General features: G+C 36.5%; 2 protein-coding genes across 2 annotated transcripts in view; one reads left to right on the top strand and one right to left on the bottom strand.

Moving 5' to 3' along the window:
- LOC145680629 (receptor-type guanylate cyclase Gyc76C-like) overlaps window positions 1–23,023 on the bottom strand; it is a 777,573-nt gene that overhangs the window by 728,934 nt on the left and 25,616 nt on the right. The gene's annotated exons all lie outside the window — the stretch shown is intronic.
- Window positions 6,074–9,916, top strand: LOC145681890 (uncharacterized). Its single transcript, XM_081753493.1, has one exon. The coding sequence runs from the start codon at window positions 6,074–6,076 to the stop codon at window positions 9,914–9,916; it is 3,843 nt and encodes a 1,280-aa protein (XP_081609619.1).

The raw sequence follows: 23,023 nt of genomic DNA, 5'->3' as shown, positions 1-23,023 counted from the left end.
TGAATCACGTTTGGGATGATAAAGTTTCAAATAAAGCAAATTATGGGTGCGTGTATGGTCGGAGCTTCCGTGACGAAAGTAGCAGAAATGTTTGGTGTATCAAGAGACACACCCTCGAAGATCATGACTGCCTACGAGTCTTCCGGAAAAACTGCACCAGCATCGACACAAGTGTGAATTGCGTGACAGAGACGAACGCATATTGGGTATAGGATTGTAACCAAACAGAAGATTACCATGGTGTCAAAGGTCACAGTTGAGCTGAATACAGTACGTACAAGCCCTTTAAGCGTCAAAACAGTCAGAATAGAACTCCACAAGCAGGATATTTATGGCAGATCTGTAATTCCCAAACCACTCGTGACTGTTGACCATGCTACTACAATGAGACAGTGGTGCAACGCCCATAAAAATTGGACAATGGAATGACCTGGTCGGATGAGTTTACATTGTTTCCAACTGCTGCCCAAGTTTATGTGTGCAGTACGCCAGCACAAGCGTACGATACAGACTGTGTTATCAAGAGTAAAGCATGTCGGTGGTTCAGTGATGATTTGGGCAGCCATATCCTGGTATTCTACCGGAACCATCATCACCATGCATGGACATGTCACTGCCAAGAACTACGTAAACATTTAGAATGACCAGTTGCATTCCATGGTGCAAACTTTGTTCCCAGATGGTAATGCCGTGTTTCAACATGACAGATCCCTTGTTCATATACCTCAAATCGTCCAGGACTGTTTCATGAGCACGAAGATAAAGTGTCACATCTGCTATGTCCCCCACAATCGCCAGACCTCAATATCATTGAGCCCTTGTGGTCAGTTTTGGAGAGGAAACTGCTAGACCTCTACTCACCACCTTCGTCTCTACAACAAATTGCAGCTGGTCTGACGGAAGAATAGCATAACATCCCATTGACAATCATACGCGACCTGTATTTCTCCATTCCCCGTCGACTGCAGGCCATTCTGCGTGCCAAAGGTGGTCTTACTCGCTATCAATAAAGGTAATGTGCAATTTTTCAGATGTTTCCATACTTTTGTTCATTCCCTATGTATTCTGACACTATTAGACAACATATTTGGAAAATATAGAAATAGAGTGATATCAAATTTTTAGCATCTTGATTGGCGCTTCGTGAGGGAAGTCACATCGATGAATTTTACTGTTACAATTTAAGGAAAGATAACTATCTCATGAATTTTTTATACACTGGTTCTTATATGCAAGAATTGAAACATTAAGTATTCTTTCATCTTAGCTTGTAGTGATCAAAATTTCAGTTTTACTGATGCGACTTCCCTCACGAACTGCCACTGAAACGGAGTGTCGGAGTGCTCGAATGTATCGCATATATAAACCGTACTTTTCCTTCGAAATCGCCAAAAATTTAGCCGCGGTTTATACACCGAATAATAATAATACGTACACCCAACAATAGAGCATCGCTTATTAGGTCTATGTCTACGACAAGATAGACACACAAACAAATAAATTTAACATTTGTTTGCTATTCAAGTGATAGACATATAACAAGTAGTAGAATCACGTGTATACCACGTGAAGAACTTTGGTTTGTATTGTGGATTTTTTTTCTCAATTAATATTGAATCTGAAAATAGTAGTAGGTTTCCACCACTGCTGATTTAAGTAGGGAAAATAAAGTGGAAATGATATGCATTCTTGGGACGTTTAATGTATTGCAGGAAACTACTTCTCGCTATCTGTTACTGTTTTAATAGTGAACGTTGAAACTGGAAGTGGTTAATTTCTACTAGGGATGGTCTTTTTCGAAAAATCTGTTTTTCGATTTTCGAAAATTTCATTTTTCGTTTTTTTGTTTTTCGCTTTTTCGAAAAATTTTCGTTTTTCGTTTTTCGCTTTTTCGAAAAAATTTCGTTTTTCGCTTTTTCGAAAAAATTTCGTTTTTCGTTTTTTCGAAATTTTTTTCGTTTTTCGAAAAATTTTTCGTTTTTCGTTTTTTCGAAAAAATTTTCGTTTTGCGTTTTTCGAAAAATTTTTCGTTTTTCATTTTTCGAAAAAAATTTCGTTTTTCGTTTTTCGAAAATTTTTTCGTTTATCGTTTTCGAAAAAGCCATTTTTCGAAAAAGTATTTTTCGAAAAAATGTGGCCATCCCTAATTTCTACCATTTCTGGTTTGAAAATCAGATCCATCAACAAACTCGATTTTTAACTTTTGACCCTCTATATCCTGACCAAAAATTGATGGGGATCTATCAAGTAGTTCTTGATATATTTTGTTTCACAGACGGACGGACAGATAGTTACACGGACAGACAGGTAGACCTAAACTTAACTTCTTAAAATAGCTGTGAACACATTGATACTTATACTTTCGTTTACGCTTATATACACTGAGAAAAATATGTTCCCTGCACAGCGGTATATTGTACAAATATACGGAATCTTCTTGGTTACTACAGAAATCAGTACGGAGCATACGTTATCCGTATGCTACATAGGCACTGCTCTTAGATGTTACATCATGCCGTTGCAGGATGTCTGATATCTAACAGTCTTCCTTATATACATACATATATGTATGTTACCTTCGTCAGCTATATGTTATATACGTCCATTTGTATATGAGACCCTGACCGTCTATATTGTTTCATACGGAAAGTACGTAACAGATGGAACACTTATACAGACAGCATTATACAGACGTTTTCAGTTATACCTTTGCTGCACGTTGTCCAAAAACTACAGGATTTACAAATGTAACATACGATTTTGTATGTCACATACCTTTTTTTCTCAGTGTATTGTCATATTATGATATCTGTTAGGGATGTAAAAAAGCCGACTTTTTGGGATGGAAGTTTTTGCTCCATAAAAGGAGTCTTTTTTTAACTGAAAATTTTCATTTTTGGGTCTTTTTATGGATTTGTTGTTCAACTACCACTCTTTTTTTTTCATATTTGTGAATTTTACAGTTAAGAAAGTGCGTTTGCAACATCAAATACTTGTGAGTTCGGTGTTCAGTGCGGTGCTGTCTGTTTTGATTGTTTTTTAAGTGGTCATTGCAGTTGTTGCCAGCAAGTATAAGTTATGCAACCCAAAAATCATAGGTGTGGTTTTGTTTGCAGTTGTTGCCTAAACATCTTATCAAATGCCTGGAAGTTATACATCTTGATACATGCTTTACTGGTTGCCTAAAATACAATCTGGCAGGCAAGAAAAAAACTACCATAAACCAAGAAATAGACAACGAAATGTAATAATTTTCAGAAAGTTATTGCTGACACTAATGTTTTCTAAAGCATTTTTGTTATTAAAATTTAATATAATAGCTCTATAAACAATTCGTAGGAACCAGAAAACAGATAAGGTCTACTATCGAATGACTGATTTCTTTTAATTCTTGAATTTTATTTTGGATTTTCACTTGAGAATGCATCGACTACACTTTTTTTTTTCGTGCTATAATGAAAAACAAAACGGTGAAATCACAGTTATTTCTTCAATAAAGTTGAAACATTAAAAAAGAACAAAATTGGCCCAAAATTAACCAAGTAAAAAAGCCGAGAAAAGAGCTTCGTTTTTTTTAAAGCAGTTTTTTCTCCCGAGCACTTGCATCATCTCTTATATCTCTATAGTAGAAAACCTGAAAAAGGTATTGAAGCTGTTTTGTCTCACTCTATCCATACTACCAGTAACAGTGAGACTCATATATAATAGGCTTTAGCAATGCAGTTGTGCATCGAAACTATCGCTATAAAACTGTAACAAAATAAAGTTTAGTAATGTGGAAATGCAAGACGAAGATCCAGGTGGTCTTGGTCTTGCTCTGGAGCCATTGGTCTTGGTCTTGCAATATTCTTGCAACTATTGCTTTTAAGAAATCTTAAGCTTTCCGTAGGTAAATTTTACACTAGACATAAGAGATAATAAAACTTACGGGTATCATTACCTGTCTTAATGTGTCAATAGTCTTAATGTGTGGAAATATGTTCTTTTTAAATGTAACATTGTTCACCTTTATGTGAAGTGATATGGTAGTGTACAGAATTACCGGAGTTCAATACTACATTTCGCTTTAGTTTTAGAAGAACTTCCATCATTTGTTTTGTTAGTTTACTTTTAGTTTACCTGCTGTCTTAAGCACACAACTATTTTTCGTAGGATTTTACAGAACCCAATCATGGGTTGTCGTAAATGAATCAAATGATAGACAAAGTAAATCAGACACCGAAGTTCTTACCTTGTGTAACAATTCATAGAATTTTGCTTTCGGTCGTCGTTTACACAACGTTCTAATTGCTATTCTCCGTGTTCGAGGTAAGTTCCGAATGAGGACAAAAGATACACAGGAATTGTATTTGACTAACGCTGACTCTTGTTGGTTGCTTTTACTAAGGAGTATTCGTGTCCAAAACTTCAGATAACTAACGATAATGAGGCTAGGCATGGCTCAGTTCTAGCAGGCAACTACTTTCTAGATTGTGGAACAATACTTTACTGTGGAACGAATGTATCAATGTAAATCTTCTGAATCTGAAGCTTTTCCGTGGTCAATACACCAATCTATTGTATCTTTCTCACTCTAAAGAAACTTTAGTTTCTATTGTAAGTATATATATATACAGGGTGGTAGGTAACTCCACCGACAAACTTTGGAAGGCGATTTCTTATACGAAATGAAAGAAAAAAAGTTCTAATAAACATGGGCCGAAAAATGCCTCCTTTCAGAGTTATGATGCATTGAAAATTCGAAAAATCATTTGTCAAAACTCCCTAACTTAGAAACTAGAGGACCTATCCCAAGCGGTTTAAGGAATTACACAGGAACTAGTATGTTCTCTATCTAAATATCCATGTTTTACCATCTTTCGTTATCGGTGAGAGGAACTGTGAAAAGGAAGTTGAAGTATAGGGATACTCCTTTAAGTACTAATGATGCATTCGTTTCTCTGGTATCGGTGAATTCTGAAACATGGATATTTAGATAGAGCGTATACCAGTTCCTGTGTATCCCAAGCGGTTTAAGGAATTACACAAGAACTAGTATGTTCTCTATCTAAATATCCATGTTTTACCATCTTTCGTTATCGGTGAGAGGAACTGTGAAAAGGAAGTTGAAGTATAGGGATACTCCTTTAAGTAGTTCGTTTCTCTGGTATCGGTGAATTCTGAAACATGGATATTTAGATAGAGCGTATACCAGTTCCTGTGTAATTCCTTAAACCGCTTGGGATAGGTCCTATAGTTTCTAATCCAGGATGTTTTGAAACGTGATATTTCGAATTTTCGGTAGTTCATAACTCTGAAAGGAGACGTTTTTCGACCCATGTTTATTAGAACTTTTTTCTTTCATTTTGTGTAAGAAACCGCCTCCAAAAGTTTTTCGGTGGAGTTTCCTACCACCCTGTTTCGGTGGAGTTTTTGAAGTGAGTACAAAACAAAGAATTATGTAGGATTTATGGTTAAATGCCAACTACTAATATCAATACATGCAAATACACTTCCTTCAACAAAACATAATTTCTAATCAATAAAGCAGCATTCCAGTGGATAACTTGCCGAAGGTGTTCCATAACCCCTACGAACGGAAGGGATGCTGTTCGAGCCTGTGCATGGGCAATTTGTTCATTTTTTCTTTTCGTTTTTGTGTATGTGTAGTGTGAGAAAGTTTTCTTTTTTGGCAATAGATGGCCTATGCCTACCACTCGCCCACTCCCTTTCTTGGGGGTTGTTTTTAGCGTTCTCCAGCCATAGAGAGAGAGACGCGACAAGAGTTTTTTTTTTGTGTGTGAGAGAGTTCTTACATCCTTCGAGTGAAAATTATCCATCTAAAACATTAAGAAACTTGAGAACAATTCAAAATTGAGGATAGTAGACAACTGAGTAAATCATTTTACATATTTATCGGAATTTTCTGTAGTTGTATAGTTTTTCATATATTTAAAATAAAAGCTTTAAAATGACAAACCGTCGTTTGGTAAGAAGCTCAAACATGGTCCTCCGGACCGGATGAAGCAAAAAGTGCAGCTTTGGTGAACTTTTGTGAGTGTGTTTTCTGTAGTGTGTGTGACATTCCAAAACAATGGAGAACTTAAATATTAAAAAACGTACTTTGAAAGCCAAAATTACTCGACAGGAAAAGGCAGTGAGCCTGCTGTCTCAGAACGACGCGAACGCCATATTGGTTCATAGCGGGAAGGTCAACGAGTTACAACAAGACTGTTCTCAACTTTTGGACGAAATAGCTGCAGTTTCCAACGATGAAGAATTTATTAAAGAAGAAGAAGAGCTCGCAGAAATGGAAAGTAGACTTGTAAAACTAAGTGTGTCCCTAATGGATCTGCAAGCTACAACACAATCCCCTCCCAATAGTGAAACTCAAGCGTGTAGTGAAATGAAACTGCCGAAATTACAGTTGCCAACATTTAGTGGGAACTTATTCGAGTGGTTATCATTTAAGGACTTGTTTACTGCATCGGTGCATAACAACGAGAAGCTCTCGGGAGCTCAGAAGCTGCAGTACTTGAAAACAAGTCTAAAAGGTGAACCCGCGCAACTAATCCAGGCTATGCAAATTACTGATACTAATTATCAGGAAGCGTGGAACATTCTGAATTCTCGCTATCAAAACAAGCGTGAAATCGTGAATTCGATTTTAAAGCGGTTAATCACGCAACCGGTCATTCAGCAGGAATCGGCTACTGCATTGCGTAAATTAATCGATACAACGGTCGAGTGTACGCGTTCGTTAAAAGTGATGGAGCAACCCGTAGAGCATTGGGACGCTATTCTCGTGTACCACACTACCGAAAAACTCGATAGCGAATCGCGTCGGCAGTGGGAACTAGCGCAAAAATCAAATGAGCAACCCTCATTTAAAGAATTAACGGACTTCTTGGATCATCGCGCGCGCGCGCTCGCAGTCTCTAGCTGCAGCAGAGGGAAGACTACGACGTCGAGTGATACAATGAGGCAACGAGAAAAGAGGCAAGCAGTGACACATCATACAGTGACCCAGAGTGAACTAAACCCCTGTGAGTTATGTAATGCTAAACACTCTCTCCATAAGTGCCCTGATTTTCAAAAACGCTCTGTAGCAGATCGTGTGTCGTTTGTGAAGAGTAAAGAGCTATGCTTCAATTGTTTACGCGGTTCTCACAAAAGTACCCAGTGTTCCTTATCTAGTTGTCGTGTGTGCCATAAGCGACACCACACATTACTTCATTATGAGCGTAGTGAGCCCCGAAGTACGTCGGTGTCACCTGACGGAGAACAAGCTGTTTCTTCACATGTTGCAGCCGAGAGAAACACTCCGCATGTGTTGTTATCAACAGCAATTATAAAGGTGAAAGACAGAAACGATGTTTGGCGCCCATTCCGTGCAATGCTCGATTCCGCCTCTGAGACGTCATTTGTCACAGAAAATTGTGTTCAAAAGCTGGGACTAACAAAACACAAGACGAAAATAGTGATTTCTGGAATAACGGGTGCAGGTGTGGGCACTTCTCGTGCAGTGACGGATTTAGAATTTCAAGCGGTAGGTGATGACAGCGAAACTTTCAGCACCAGAGCAGTAGTTGTGCCCAAGGTTACATCTAATCTCCCAAAGGCACCAGTTCCGGACCCAAGCTTGTGGAATCACTTAAGCGGTATCAAGCTCGCGGACCCAACGTTCAATGTGGTGGGCCCTGTGGATATATTGCTAGGTGGAGACGTGTTTCCTTTATTATTGTGTAGTGGAAAACGAGTGGGACCCATTGGATCGCCCGTAGCGATAGAAACTGCTCTCGGTTGGATCGTCGCAGGGAGCATCGCTCCTACTGGACGTAGTGTTACAGTTACATCTCATCATGTCGCTTGTGAGGTTGAAATCAGTTTGCAGAGGTTTTGGGAAATAGAAGAGCTTCCGCCCCAGAAACACCTCACACTAGATGAAAAAAAGTGCGAGCAACATTTCAAAGACACATACTACCGGGACGAACACGGAAGATTCGCGGTAAGCCTACCCTTCAAGGATAGTGTAAAGACTCTCGGTGCATCTAGAGACATTGCTGTTAGAAGACTTTTGCACAGTGAGCGCAAGCTTGCAAAGTCACCTGCCTTACAAGAGCAGTATCGGGATTTTATGCGGGAATATCTTGATCTAGGTCACATGGAGATCGTGCCAATAGGAGAGAGAAACGTTTCCCCAGAGAAGAGTTGCTACTTGCCCCACCATGCAGTGATGAAGCCAAGTAGTTCAACTACAAAATTAAGAGTTGTGTTTGATGCTAGTGCCAAAACGTCATCTGGTGTGTCATTAAATGATAAGCTTATGATCGGGCCCAAACTCCAAGATGACATATTGCCACTATTACTGCGATTTCGAGGCCACAAGATTCCCCTGTGTGCTGATATAGCGAAAATGTATCGTGCTGTGCTAGTAAACAAGGTGGACAGAGATTACACGAGAATTGTGTGGCGTGAGTCGCCGGATTTGCCCATTCAGGACTTTCGTTTACGGACGGTAACATATGGTACTGCGAGTGCGTCTTTCCTGGCGACACGCTGTCTACAACAGCTGGCAGAAGATGAGGGTGAGCACTTTCCCCTGGCGGCTCCAGTGGTCAAGCGGGACTTTTTTATGGATGACCTCCTTTCAGGGGCGGCTTCGGTGCCAGAAGCCATCGAGCTTCAACGACAACTGATCGAGCTACTGAGAAGAGGAGGTTTTGAATTGCGGAAGTGGTCCTCAAATGAGATTGAAGTGTTAGAGGCTATCCCAGCTCATATGCGTGAAACGAATGTGCCCTTTCGTTTTGACACACTTAAAACGCTTGGTGTCGAGTGGTCTCCCTCCGCGGACGAATTCGGTTTTAGAGTGTGCCCTTCAAAACCCCACTCAGTGCTGACGAAGCGAATTATACTGTCCGAAGTAGCAAAATTATTTGATCCACTTGGTTTGTTGTCTCCTGTAACCATTAAAGCCAAAATATTGTTGCAGACCTTGTGGAAAAACAAGTTGGACTGGGATGACGCACTTCCGGTAGAGCTTTGTGAAGTATGGTGCAAATACTGTTGCGAGTTACCGCTATTACGCGAACTTACCGTGGAGCGCTGTATCGTACCAGTAAATACAGTCAAGTGTCAATTAATTGGTTTCTGTGATGCTTCTGAAAAGGCCTACGCTAGTGTCGCCTATTTGCGGGCAGAATGCGCAGATGGTCACGTGGAAAGCAGATTAATTGCAGCAAAAACGAAGGTTGCCCCAATAAAAACAATGACCCTACCGAGACTCGAGCTGTGTGCGGCTGTGCTTTTGGCAAGGCTACTTAGCGCTGTGTTAAAGGCTATCCTACTCAAGATAGAAGATATAATTGCCTTCAGTGACTCCACCATAGTGCTTTCGTGGTTAGCAGCTGAGCCTAACAAGTGGAAAACTTTTGTGGCAAATCGAGTCTCCGAGATACAGAGCTTAATTCCCTCGGCTCGCTGGCGTCACGTAAATAGTGCAGAAAACCCCGCGGACAGTGCTTCGAGGGGAATCAATCCGAGTGAATTGTTGTGTCATGACTTATGGTGGAATGGTCCTTCGTGGCTATCACAGCCAGTGCTATCCGACGATCCGGGTCCGGACTTCGACCCCCACGCTACGATGGAAGAAAGGCAAAAGTGTGTTACAGCTATGTGTACTACTATAACGGATGACATCACAAACCGTTATTCGTCATTCACGAGGTCAAGGCGTGTTTTAGCATGGTGTCTAAGATTCATCAACAATCTCAAGGCTAATTTCCCAAGACAAAGTGGGCCACTAACGGCTAATGAGCTAAAAGCTTCATTGTTATGCTTAGTGAAACAAACGCAAAGTGAAGCATTTGCTAGAGAACTAGAACATTTAAAGAGCGGTAAACCCTTACCCCCCAAGAGCCTATTTTGTGCTTAAGTCCATTTATTGACAATGACGGGATAATGAGAGTGGGAGGTCGATTACAACACGCAGAGATCGCCACAGATCACAAACATCCCATTTTAATGCCAAAGAATCATAAGTTAAGTGAACTGTTGATTCAACACGAACATGAGGCTACATTGCATGGCGGCCCTCAATTGGTAACAGATAGCCTGAGGCAAAAGTATTGGATACTTGGAGCTAGGAATCTAGTGAGAGCGATTACGCGAAGATGTGTAAAGTGTCATCGTTTTGCTTCCAAAGGAGAAAAACAAATGATGGGCACCAGCAGCCAGAGTGAATTTTAGTCGATGTTTTCTTCAAGTAGGTGTCGATTACGCGGGCCCCATTCTTCTTAAGAACGCTTTTGGAAGAAGGAGAGTGCCGTATAAGGCGTATATAGTTATATTTGTATGCCTCTCTACAAAGGCCATTCACTTGGAGCTTGTGTCAGATGCAACTTCTAATTGTTTCCTAGCTGCTTTTAGGCGCTTTGTCTCCCGTCGAGGGATCCCCACTGATGTCTATAGTGATTGCGGGACAAATTTCGTCGGTGCTAGCAAAGAGTTAAAACAGCTTTTAGGTTCCAGTGCGCACAGAGAGGGAAACGAAACAACTTCAGCGTATTTAAGTGAACAGGGGATATCTTGGCATTTCAGTCCCCCCCTTACCCCGCACTTCGGTGGCTTGTGGGAAGCAGGTGTGAAGAGGATCAAACATCATTTGAAACGAGTTGTGGGCAATGTTACGTTAAGTTACGAAGAGATGTATACTGTTCTATCTCAAATCGAAGCAGTACTAAACTCTCGCCCCCTTACACCAGTATCTAGCGATCCCAATGATCTTTCCGTGTTAACACCAGCTCATTTTCTCATTGGAGATTGTTTGGTTGCCATTCCTGACAGGAATCCTTTTGAAGGCAAAATATCCAACCCTCGAAGATGGCAATTAGTTCAACAGCTGACTCGCCCTTTCTGGAAACGATGGGTGCAAGAATACTTGTCACGCCTTCAACAAAGACCTAAGTGGGTGGCTCCGCGGAAAAACGTCCAGAAGGGTGACATGGTATTGTTAAAGGAATCCTCCCTTCCCCCTCAGCAGTGGAAAATGGGAAGAATCACGGAAGTTCATGCTGGGACCGATGGACTAGTGCGAGCAGTAACAGTAAAAACAGCCTCCGGCGAACTTAAACGTCCGATTGTAAAGTTGTGTGTGCTTCCCTTTGAAGTGAATAGAGAAGCTAAGTAAAAAAAAAAAAAAAAAAAAAAAAAAACTTGTTCGCAATAGCGACGAATGTTTGTTTACGTTGTATAAATAGTGAAAATATAAAATTCTTTGTTTGTGTTTTTTGAAATGTAGCATTTCAAGGCGGGCGGTATGTTCGAGCCTGTGCATGGGCAATTTGTTCATTTTTTCTTTTCGTTTTTGTGTATGTGTAGTGTGAGAAAGTTTTCTTTTTTGGCAATAGATGGCCTATGCCTACCACTCGCCCACTCCCTTTCTTGGGGGTTGTTTTTAGCGTCCTCCAGCCATAGAGAGAGAGACGCGACAAGAGTTTTTTTTTGTGTGTGAGAGAGTTCTTACATCCTTCGAGTGAAAATTATCCATCTAAAACATTAAGAAACTTGAGAACAATTCAAAATTGAGGATAGTAGACAACTGAGTAAATCATTTTACATATTTATCGGAATTTTCTGTAGTTGTATAGTTTTTCATATATTTAAAATAAAAGCTTTAAAATGACAAACCGTCGTTTGGTAAGAAGCTCAAACAGATGCAGTAGAAAACTAGCATGGTAATAAAATTTTCGGTCATCGTTACGAATATTATTTCGAGGGTTCCGGAACTTTTTGAACACACTCTGTTTGACGAAGAAACCTTGCATTCCGAAGTATGCGAGATTGAAAGTAATGGAGAACAAAATGTGGTATCCACGACCTTAAAAAAAAAAAGAAAGGAAAAAGGGTATTAATGGGAAAGGCTGATGTCGAATCCGATGTAAGCGAAGTAAAACATTGGGGTATTCAAATATGCAACTTGCGTTCTTATACCGGATGAGACACAAGGAATTCTCCAAAGGAAAAATTTGCTAGACAGAATTTTCGAGTTTCCATGGTATTTTTTTGTGAAACCAAGAAATTCAAGCGAAAGTTATAATGATTTTCATCCCTTCCTTTTCACCTACTAAAAGAATATTCAAGGGGTGCAAGACTGTTAGAGGTTGGTCTTGGTCTTGCATCACTAGATGTTGGTCTTGGCTTTGCATCGGATCCCTGGTCTAGTCTCGGTCTTGCATGCAAGACCAAGACTCTTGTGCTCATCACTAGCTATAGTTGTTATATTTTGGAATATATATATATATATATATATATATATATATATATATATATATATATATATATATATATATATATATATATATATATATATTGTAAAAGTAACCGCTTAAAATATCAAACTTAGTGCAAATGTAGCAATTTCAGTACGGGTTAAATCATCAGATCATATATATTATTTGGTTCTTTCTTTAATAAACACAACTTTAGACGAGACGTGGGACTTCTGTAATTATTTACAATAGAAAGGCCCAATTGATCCTTCTTTAAATAAAGAACCATTTTCCATAGCTCATACGTGTCCAGCATCTCTCACTGTACAGTACCTCTTTTTAGTTTGTCCCAGTGTACCTCAACCTCAACCTGGAAACATTTATTTTATTTTGTTGGCAACATAATTGGGAACTTGACGAATAAATTGTGCCTTAAGTTGCTCTATTCTATAATGCAATGTAATGCTGTCAGTGGCGGAAGTAGACCAGGGCCTAGGGGCCTAGGCCCCCAGTTTTTTTGAGTCACAAAAGTTATTTAAGCTATATATATATATATATATATATATATATATATATATATATATATATATATATATATATATATATATATATGTATATTTGAACATTTATGATACACTCACGATATAGTTATCACAGTCTGGAGTCCGGTTTCCCCCCAGGTTTTATTTTTTAAATCCGCCCCTGAATGCTGTAATTTAACTTGTGACGTGCTAAAGTATTGCTAATCCTATGCTTTGCAAAATCTTTCGCCATCATCGGGGGGAAAGAATAGAGAGAAAATATCGCTGTTTGCGTTCTATCTAGCTGAATGTAGCAATCTACAAATTATAGATTATCCAAAAACATGGTGAGTGCCACTGTGTCCCTCTCAACTCCCTCTTACACTACTTATTGAAACGTGAATTATCATTGTTGTTGGGTTAGTGTTACCTGCCACTAAATTAACTGGAAGTAGTTATATGGTTCTTCTAAGGAAGAATGTGAAGAAAAGAATTTTCTACAAATGTTTATTTTAAACTGGAAAGTTACGCAATTATGCAATGCAGTTTTTACTAAAGAAAACGACAAGAGAGTTGCAACGTGTCATTTTAGGTTAGTTTCAATTTATACACGCGAATATCATTTCTTGAAACTTGAATCTGTAAGTACAAATTAAAATTAAGGTGCCGCTCTGTTGTGTACATGCATGCAAACTTCGTCAAGAAGTGGGGTGGGGAATTCAAACATTTCATATCCTTTCAATGCAAGCGTGATTTTTTTCCCTGTATACATTAAGTAAATGTATCTTAATGTAGTAAATATTCATATTTCCGTAACATATTGCTAAAAAGGAGGTTTAAACTCCGAACCCTTCCCTGTATACGTCACTGGTGCTGCTTATACACAGTCATAATAGGCCTAGAGTAAATAGTCAATTCTAGGACCTAATAAATCCATATGTTCATTAGCGCCAAAATAAAACCGGATTTTATCACTTTTTTTTTTTTAAAACTTACATATAAGCGTGGAAAAATACATTGGTGCACGTTATTCCGAACACGAAGAACCGTCGAACTGCACACTAACATTTCTGACATTCGTACGACGCATTCCGTTTTCATTACCTTTTGTCTACCTTGGGTTACGTTTTGTCTATTTTGAACCCACCTTTAAGTCAGAGTATATCTGAGAATTCTGTTGGAAGCATATCTGGGAATTATGTCCTGATGGGAATTCCTTACGCATCCACTGTATTTTTAGATGGCATACGTATGAGTTCTTTGACGCTGATATGGACCGCTACTTCATGGTTCCTATCCTAATATTATAAATAACGCGTGTTGTAATCTATGTGTTCTATGTTGGACCTTATGAGGCTTTCGGACAACCCGAGCTCTGAAACTATGGATTTTTTTTTCCACATGCCCATATGAACTAATTTTCTTACTTTGATGTGAGGAATCACCTCTTATAGTTTGTTTGTATATTTCATTAACAACGTGTGTATATATACACAGTGGCGTACCGGTACGCAAAGGGGTTTTCGGATTTTAACCCCTCTTGAACAAGATAAGGGTGTTTGAATTTCTTTCGATAAAATTCTGTGGACGCGGAAAAACAATATATGCCCACAATTAAGGAGGTTGATGCAATAAGGGCGTAAGTCTGAAACATGCAGTTGAAGAAAAACGATGTTGAAAATTTAAGTAGTGTTTTTTTTCTTACATGAAACAATGTTATATGCAGCATTTTATTCCGATATTGAACTGAAATGTTACCAGGAGGCTAAACAAACATGGCAAAAGCCACAAATGCGTTTGATGCAAAAAGGGTGTAAACTCACTTACGCCCTTCTTAACATCAAACTTCTCAATTATGCCCAGTACGGGATGGATAATTAATTAAATTGAATCACTGTGAAAGGAATTGATGGAGCAAAGATTTGGGAAGAAATGGGAAAACCCCGGGAAAATGCACAAACAAAATGACCACGCCGCAAATCTACATGAAATAGATCGACACAGATAGCTCTCGCACTAGAGGTGCGCACTATCATTGAACCATTATGGCCAACTTTTTAATACAAAAGCAATAGTGATTGATGTTCTTATATGTATCATTCGATGGACTAAATTATCAGTTCAATCAAATCTTAAAATTATTTTGATGCGGTGAAGTGTGTCAGGTGATATGTATTCGATGCATTACATTTATGACGATAGTCCATGATTCTTCAACGTATGGTACGCGCACCACTGGTAGTACTAGACCCACTAATGAGTGGTATGTTCGACTTTCGTAAAGTTGTGTGAAAATATTCTCTTGCTCGAGGAAAAAAATGTAAAATGTGATCAAGTCGAAGATCTGGCCTCGAAACTTTCCCGATATCCTATTTCTGCTAAAACTAAATAGACCATCTCTCTGTAGTATTTCTTTTTCACGTTCGTTGTTTATCATGACTGTAAGTTTATTTCAAAACTGAAGTGCCACAATCAGAAATGACGTGTTCACTTTTAAGAATTGGTATTATTTTAATGAACAATCCCTTGATTAGATTCAAAGAATCGTTGATTTTTTCTATATATGTCTCGATTTAAAAAAATATAAGTCACAAACTAAATCAATAGTTGGATAATTTTGTCCCTGGGACAAAGAAATCATATTGAAACTCTGAGTAGAGGTACATCAATATCTCTATATTAAATATGGTGGTAAATCAGTGGCAAATATTGTAAAACATTGTGATAGGCTATGCTTTATGATTGTATGCACAAAATGTAGAATAAAAGTAATTATAACTTTTTCACCTGCATTTTAGGAACAACTACTGTGGGTTACTGTGAATAAAATGTGTACACATTATATATGTAAAAATTAATAGACCTTCATCTATATCTTTGTTAAAATACGGGCTTCCAAGATAACAGCGCAACGCAAACAAGTTATATACCGGTACATTTCTCTGGCATACTTTCACTTATATTTACACGAAAACATCGGACTTCTTTTTTAAAAAAATGCTGTATCTCGTTTTCCTCAATATGTTGTATGTCTCAAACTTTTCCAGTGGATTGGCAACACTGAGTGTATTCTGTCGGCAACCTGTCTGATGAATTTGCTCTATCATAGCAGTATGTAGTGGTAGGGGAATTATGAAAGGATTTTACTTTTTAATTTTTATTTTTAATAACGCGGATGGAAGAGAAAGAGGAGGACAAGGCTTAGAGGCTCGCCTAAAAGATAGTCCAGTGATTTGTTAAGACAGCTTTAGATGAACCCAAGCAAAGAGAGGAGGTAGGAGAAGAGAAAAGAGTGACGTAATCGTTGGCAACCAGAAAAACTGCTTCTTCGGAGAAAGCATGATGAGGTTTTACCCAAGGTAATTCAGGAGTGTGAGGTTCAACCTTCAGTGTTGCTGGACATGTGCTGATTCAGGGTCAGATTTTGGAATTGCTTTTTCTCTTTATGCTGAATGAGTACCTTCTCAATGCACGAAAATAGCTAAGAGTTTTAATGTTTATTCGAGTTAGCACTTCTAGATGCGCACCTTTTTCTTTTTTTTCATTTGGAGCATAAAATCAGCTCTTTGAAAGTACCAGAGGTGTCTAATGTTGATTACCATCCACTTGTGAACAATGATATTGCAGAAGTTTGTTTTAGGAACCTATTATCCCTTAATCTACCCCAAATCCAGGGCTATAGTTGAGGGTACATGACGACACACGCCGTACCGTATACCTTCTGTTTAACCTTAGTCATTAGGGTGTACCTTCTGCTTTAAAGTGTATAGTACTTTCTATTTTTGTTTCGTTCATATTTATTTATTTAATCGGGCCATGACTCCAGTAGTAATGTGACTATATCACTTTTTCTCATATTCCTAAGAGGTATTCAAATATATGACTCATGAAAGAAAAAGATCAGTTGCATTTTTTTCTGTTCCTTCTCGGAGTGAGTTCGTTCCTTCTCTATACCTACACCCATTTACGTTTTAATGGTGTGATTTAAGTAAAGAGTGTTATCAAGGAAATAGCATGAAATGCTTTTAATACATTCTTTATATTTTAATTGAATTAATTAATACATACGATTTACATTTGTTCATTAAAATGCCTTCAAGTCTCTTACGACAATCATAGATGATCACAAAACAGCGTATACCCTCTGAAAATTTTAGGACTACAGCACTACCCAAATCCCCTTTTCGTCTTATTTTCACTGCTACTTTTTTTATTATCGTTTTTTAGAAACAGAATTTTATTCCAGATTTCCCTGTCATAATGAATTGGGTACATTGTTTATTGTGTGACTACTAGAGACCGGATCTTAGGCAAAGTGCCTATTCTCTTTAATATTAAAGATATGATCAAAAATAAAGTTTTAAAGTTTATATGGAGGGTTATAGTTTAAATTTAAGCCAATTTTATTTGGCCTATTTAGCTTCTTCCTGCCTAAATAATTACTTTAGTGCCTAATGTTGCCTATTCTATGCATTTTCTTCAAAATAAGACTTCACTGGGAAAAATATATAATTTCGTATTTTTTAAAAAAAGGATTCTGCCTCTTCCGAGAAATATCAGATTAGAAGATACTAACTTATGGGCAGGTCAAGGTCAAGCTTCACCCCGCTACAATAAAAGAATGTCTTCGAAAGCAATGACACAGTATGATCCACATTTTCCCCTCCACTTTCCTCTTGTTTGCAACAGCATTGCATTCCACATATGCGCAAACGAATTAACGTTCTTTAATTCCATATTTCAGCATAGTGGACTGAAGTTACGAACTTCTGCTTGTAGTGATAAAAGGCCATAAAACTTTGGACTGCTGCGCGGGTACTGGTAAATTGTATAAAATTTGGACTGTTATGTGTAGTTATAAAGTGTTGTTTAGAATGTATGTACCAAATATACACAGAATGCATATCAAGCTTTCTTTTTATATTTATATATATAGTAAAAGAAGTTATTAAGAACGAGGTATTTCTCTATTCCCTGAACATTATTTATAATTTGAATTTATTTTTTAATTGTATTGAGTATTTATCTTCAATATTTCGAGTTACATTTTAGTGCCTATTTTTTAAATTTTAAATGCCTATTTGCCTAATTATTGTCCAGGTCTTTAATGCTTAAATGTTCGGTCTCTACTGATAAATTAGACGAAATTAGGTCGTGCTTTCTCTGGCTCCAAACAATACAGATGCTATTTCATGATTTGCAGACACAACTATTTTGCATCTATGGTTACAAATATATGACGGTTACCATTGAAACTTAAGAGCAACAACACTTAGAAAACGAACCGTAGATTATTTACTTCTGTGAGGCAACAGTTTGTACCTATTTCAATAGTTTATATATATATATATATATATATATATATATATATATATATATATATATATATATATATATATATATATATATATATATATATATATATATATAGTAAAACATGCGGTTGGTGTTAAGAAGAACTCGAATGTTGCCGAATTTGCAACACCTACAGAGCTATCATTCTGAGTAAATACGAAGTTTGACTCACGAGTCTGTTGAATGTGGAAAGGAATTTTAAGAACAACAGCTTTATGGTTTTCCTTCCTGTGTTCAGAACTAATACACGTACGAAGCCTATTCAATACAATTATATATTTGTATATATGGAGACGGAGGTATGTATTAATATTATTATTTTCAATTAGATAAAAAAAAAGTAGCGGGATGAAGTCGTCAAAATAATAGAGAGGACTGCTCGTAGCAGCAATCACCTTTTCGCTTCCTTTCCTTCCTACGAAAATTGCCTCTGAAATGCCTAATCTATGTTATTATATAGCGACAGTCATAAATTTAAGTAAATTTTGACTATACAACCAACGAAAGACTATATGACCAGCCAGATTCTTGTAACTGGATGATGTGTGGTCAACACTTCAATTCGTATCGTTGTTATATCTGGCATTCTAAACCGAAACATTATCAATATCCCTTTTAGGTTTTTGAGATTTTAAAGGTAAATTTTAGAGTTTAAGTTAAACAGTTACTGCATCATCAGTATTTATCCTAGGATAATGGTTTGTATCTCATTTTCTTCAGAATAAAGCAACCTACCAAACGGTACCACTTGCATGTCCATGTCGTATACCTAAAAAGCGAAATTCGGGGAAAATAGGATTTTTTCTGACATATATAATGGGGATTTTTTCTGATTATATAGCCTACTATAAATCCCGGAAGAGATATTGTTGGAACATTTAGTTATTGCCAAAGGATAGCACATGCTTATTAATTGTTGGTTGGGTGGTTGATTTGGAGTTAACCGTCTTGTTCAGAACCGAGACTATATGGAATATGATGCTACAGCTCAACGTAGAAGAACTCGAATCATTAGCTCCATCGGGAATCAAATCCGGATCTTCCGTGTCGAAGGTGCGTACACTAGCCATATAACCACGAGAAAGTTCGGTTAGTGATCGTCTGATATATCTGACTGGCTTACATATTCAGAAGAGGGTGACTGTGGGCTATTGTGTTGTTGATGAATAATATGTGAGGAAGTACAGTAGTTAAGAACTGAAATATCATACTTCTTAAAGTGTGGGTCGCGGGCCGTTTTTTGGTGAGTCGCGAGAAGTTTTTCTTTTTAATTATGAAAATTTTATTTTGATGCAGAAACATATATTGTAAAGTAAGTACCATTCAGAAAATGAAAATTGGAAGCGTTTGTTAATGAACTGAAGAGTAAGTGGTTACTCAGAGCATTGCCCTGTTGTACAGTCGGTAGAGATGTTGGGTTAGCAGGAAAGAGAATAGATAAGTCAAAATCTCTCCCGGAGTAGAGCACTGCGTGTTAGCTCTATTTTACCTTTCTATGAAAAAATAAAATAAATAAATAAAATAGAAATATGAATTACAGTATTTAATTGGTTTGAAATAAACCACAATTACGTAGAACGACAATGCATATTCGAATAAAAGTAGGTGGGTCACATAATACATTTTAATATTTAATGTACGTCGCGGTAACAACAAGTTTGAGAACCATTGCTCTACACAATTATATGGCAGAGCAAAAGCGACTCTGTTTCATATCATCACCGAGGCCGCACTGCTATAGCTAGAAACGTAAACTTCGGGTAGGAAACTTCTTCTTCTTCTTCTTCTTTTCTTTTCTTTTTTCTTTTTTCTTTCTTTTTTTTTCTTTTTTTTTTTTTTGACACAAAGAGCTAAGAAAGGATTTTTGAAAATACGTAGTCTAAAGAGTTTAAAAGGCGTTACCAAAAATAGAGTATCTCACGAATGCCTGAAATTACGGAGGTAAAATTCGAATACAAACTACTGAAAAAAATAACTGAACATACGTTTCCGTGCTTTCCAGAAACAAAATCCCGTTCCTAAATGTAAGGGGAAAAGGGTGGCAATTCTGCAATATTCAAGTGTTTAGTTTCATATTCTTTAAATCTTATTCTTTCTGGTTCCGGAAGAACGGCGGTTCTGGTACAACTAGGATATTGTCATAAGAGAGACGGAACTTGTGGTAAATGGAAATTGAATAATATATGGAGATTTTTAATACTATGAAGGAAGATTAATGATGAAATTACGATAATAAATCTAAGATGACTTGTGGCACACTGTACTCCTGTCCGGATCACTATTCCCAAAACAAAAAGGATATCCCCCAAAAAATATAACCTAAGTTTTCTTTGTAACAGAACAAACACAAGATCTACGAATAATAGTCCAGAAGAAGAAGTGAACAAGTACTCTAATCAAAGACCACTAGAACTCATCTATAAACGGGAATAAATTAACTAAAAGATTGTAATTTAGTTCACGGCAGTATGCAGGTATTTCTGTAATGGAGAACCCATTATTTAAAATGTACATGAAAAATTTTATTAAACAACATAAAAATAATATTACATTAACATACAAAAACATTGAATAAATATATATACTTCCTTCATACTTAATCAAGTTAATATACTAGAATAACAAGATGCAAATTCTTTGAATTAGTATTCGTATCCGCCATTAAATATAACCTTTTACTTTTTCGAAAAATTACATCACAATCAGAAAGCATGTGATATTTCCTTTAAAAGGACAATCTACCATCTTCATATGTCAAAAAGAAAATAATCATATTCGTCTTAAGATTTGGAGTTTCATACTCATGATTTATACATATAAAGATGTTAAAACGTACCGTAATCCTTGTCAAGTGATGAGCTGAGTTATTAGTCGATGAATTCAACCTTCGATTAGGAAAAGAATCAATCATAGTTGACTGTTTAATCAGGTGACTTACGTCATTTAGTATGATACCAGATCGTAGGAAATAATACCAAGTATAACGAAATAATCATACATAGAAATACACTACTTACGTAAAGACACCACCATTTTAATTATGGAATGCAATTTGCCTTAATTCAGGGAGACATTTCCTTACCGAGCTTCTGAATTCAGTTGTGTAATGATAAATATGATACAGAATAAAGCTATATTATTTCGTTGTGAAATGATAAAGGATGAAAATCACTTTACATAAATTTTTAATTAAAGAGTTACAAATATTCCGTAATATAAGAATTCTTTATATTGTGATAGCATCTAAAGTAAATGTTGAAAGGAACAAAATCAAAGAATAAGGGATAATTATTAAAATATTTAATTCAAATAAAGAATAATCATTCGAATAATTAATTCGAATAATGAATAATCATTTAAAATAATTAATTTGAACAAGAAATGTAACTATTCAAACAATTCGAATAAGAAATAATTATTTTAAAATTAACTATAATAACGAATAATTAATTCGAATGACGAATAATTATTCAAACAATTAATTAGAATAACGAGAAATTATTCTAATAATTCAAATCGCAAATAATTTTTGAACAATATTAATTAGAATATGAGATAGTTATTAAAATGACTAATTCCGATAACGAATAATTACTCGAACAATTAGTCCCAATAACCATTAATCGAATAACAAATAAGTATACGATCAATTAATCTAAATAACGAGTAATTACTCGAACAATTATTTCGAATAAGGAATAATTATTTTAAAAATTCGAATAGGAAATAACTATTCAAACAATTAATTCAAATAACGAAAAAGTACTCAAACTATTATTATAATAACGGATAATTACTCGAACAACCTATTGAAATAATGAATGATTATAAGAACATTTATTCGCAAAAGAATAATTCTCCCAATAATTTTAGCAGCACTACTTTCGACAGTCAAACATACTGTTAATTGGACGATATGCTATGCTGTCCACACAACAGTTTTCATTAAACTTCTATATCTGATTTTACAGATCGCAGTTCATTGTTCTTTTAATTCAGGTAGCTGCCCAACTGTTAAGATGATATGAAGATGCTTTAAACCGACACAATCATTACAAGGCAGCTAGAAACATACTTAGATATGCAGCGGTTGCTTTATAAAAATGCATAACAAAACAAGCAGTAAAAGCTACATGAACAAGTACTTTGTTGTCTTTTTATGAGACGAGCTTATAAAAGTCGTAAATCACATGCTTAAAGAGATGTTGCAAATGTCGGACAACGCATTATTGGACGTAACAAGTTAGCTTCTTCCGTATATGCAAAGTTCTCATTACGAAGTCAAGAGCGCTACAATGCATTCATTATCACCGTACATAATAAATGGGGGAACACATGCTAATTCCCGTTATTAGAAATCGAAGAATCTTGAAACACATATAGGTAAAAGAAAACAGCAAGTCTTGTCTAAATCGCCAAAAGCTTCTTCTTCTTCTTTTTTTTCTTAAGATAACGAAGAAATGGAAAAACACAACACCCCGCGGAGAGACACTATAACATTTGTACTTTAAGATATCTATTTATTTTCTTTCTTTCCTTTTAAATACCCAAAGAGAATGCAAATAAAATTACTTATCTAGAGGATCAATTCTCAAGGTGCTTCACGATGATTTGTCAATGTAATACTGGGAACTGTGATTGGTCTATTCTATAGAAGTTTTAAAATGGTGTCTGGATCACACTCTATAAAATGTACTATCAGTTTATCAGTTTTAACTGTAAAAAAAATGAAGTTTAAATACAATAAAATTCCACAACTGAGTAACATATTTCTATCTATCTAAACAAACAAACAAACAAACAAATATAAAAAATAAATAAATAATAATAATGATGATGTTGATAGGACTTACTTTTTTGTCCCAACTAATTTTTTTAAATCCTGAAATTGTTTCA

This window comes from Thermobia domestica, chromosome 3 (assembly GCF_964235325.1).
Source record: "Thermobia domestica chromosome 3, izTheDome1.hap1.1, whole genome shotgun sequence".
NCBI lineage: Eukaryota > Metazoa > Arthropoda > Insecta > Zygentoma > Lepismatidae > Thermobia > Thermobia domestica.
This window is presented reverse-complemented; position numbering and strand designations above follow the sequence as displayed.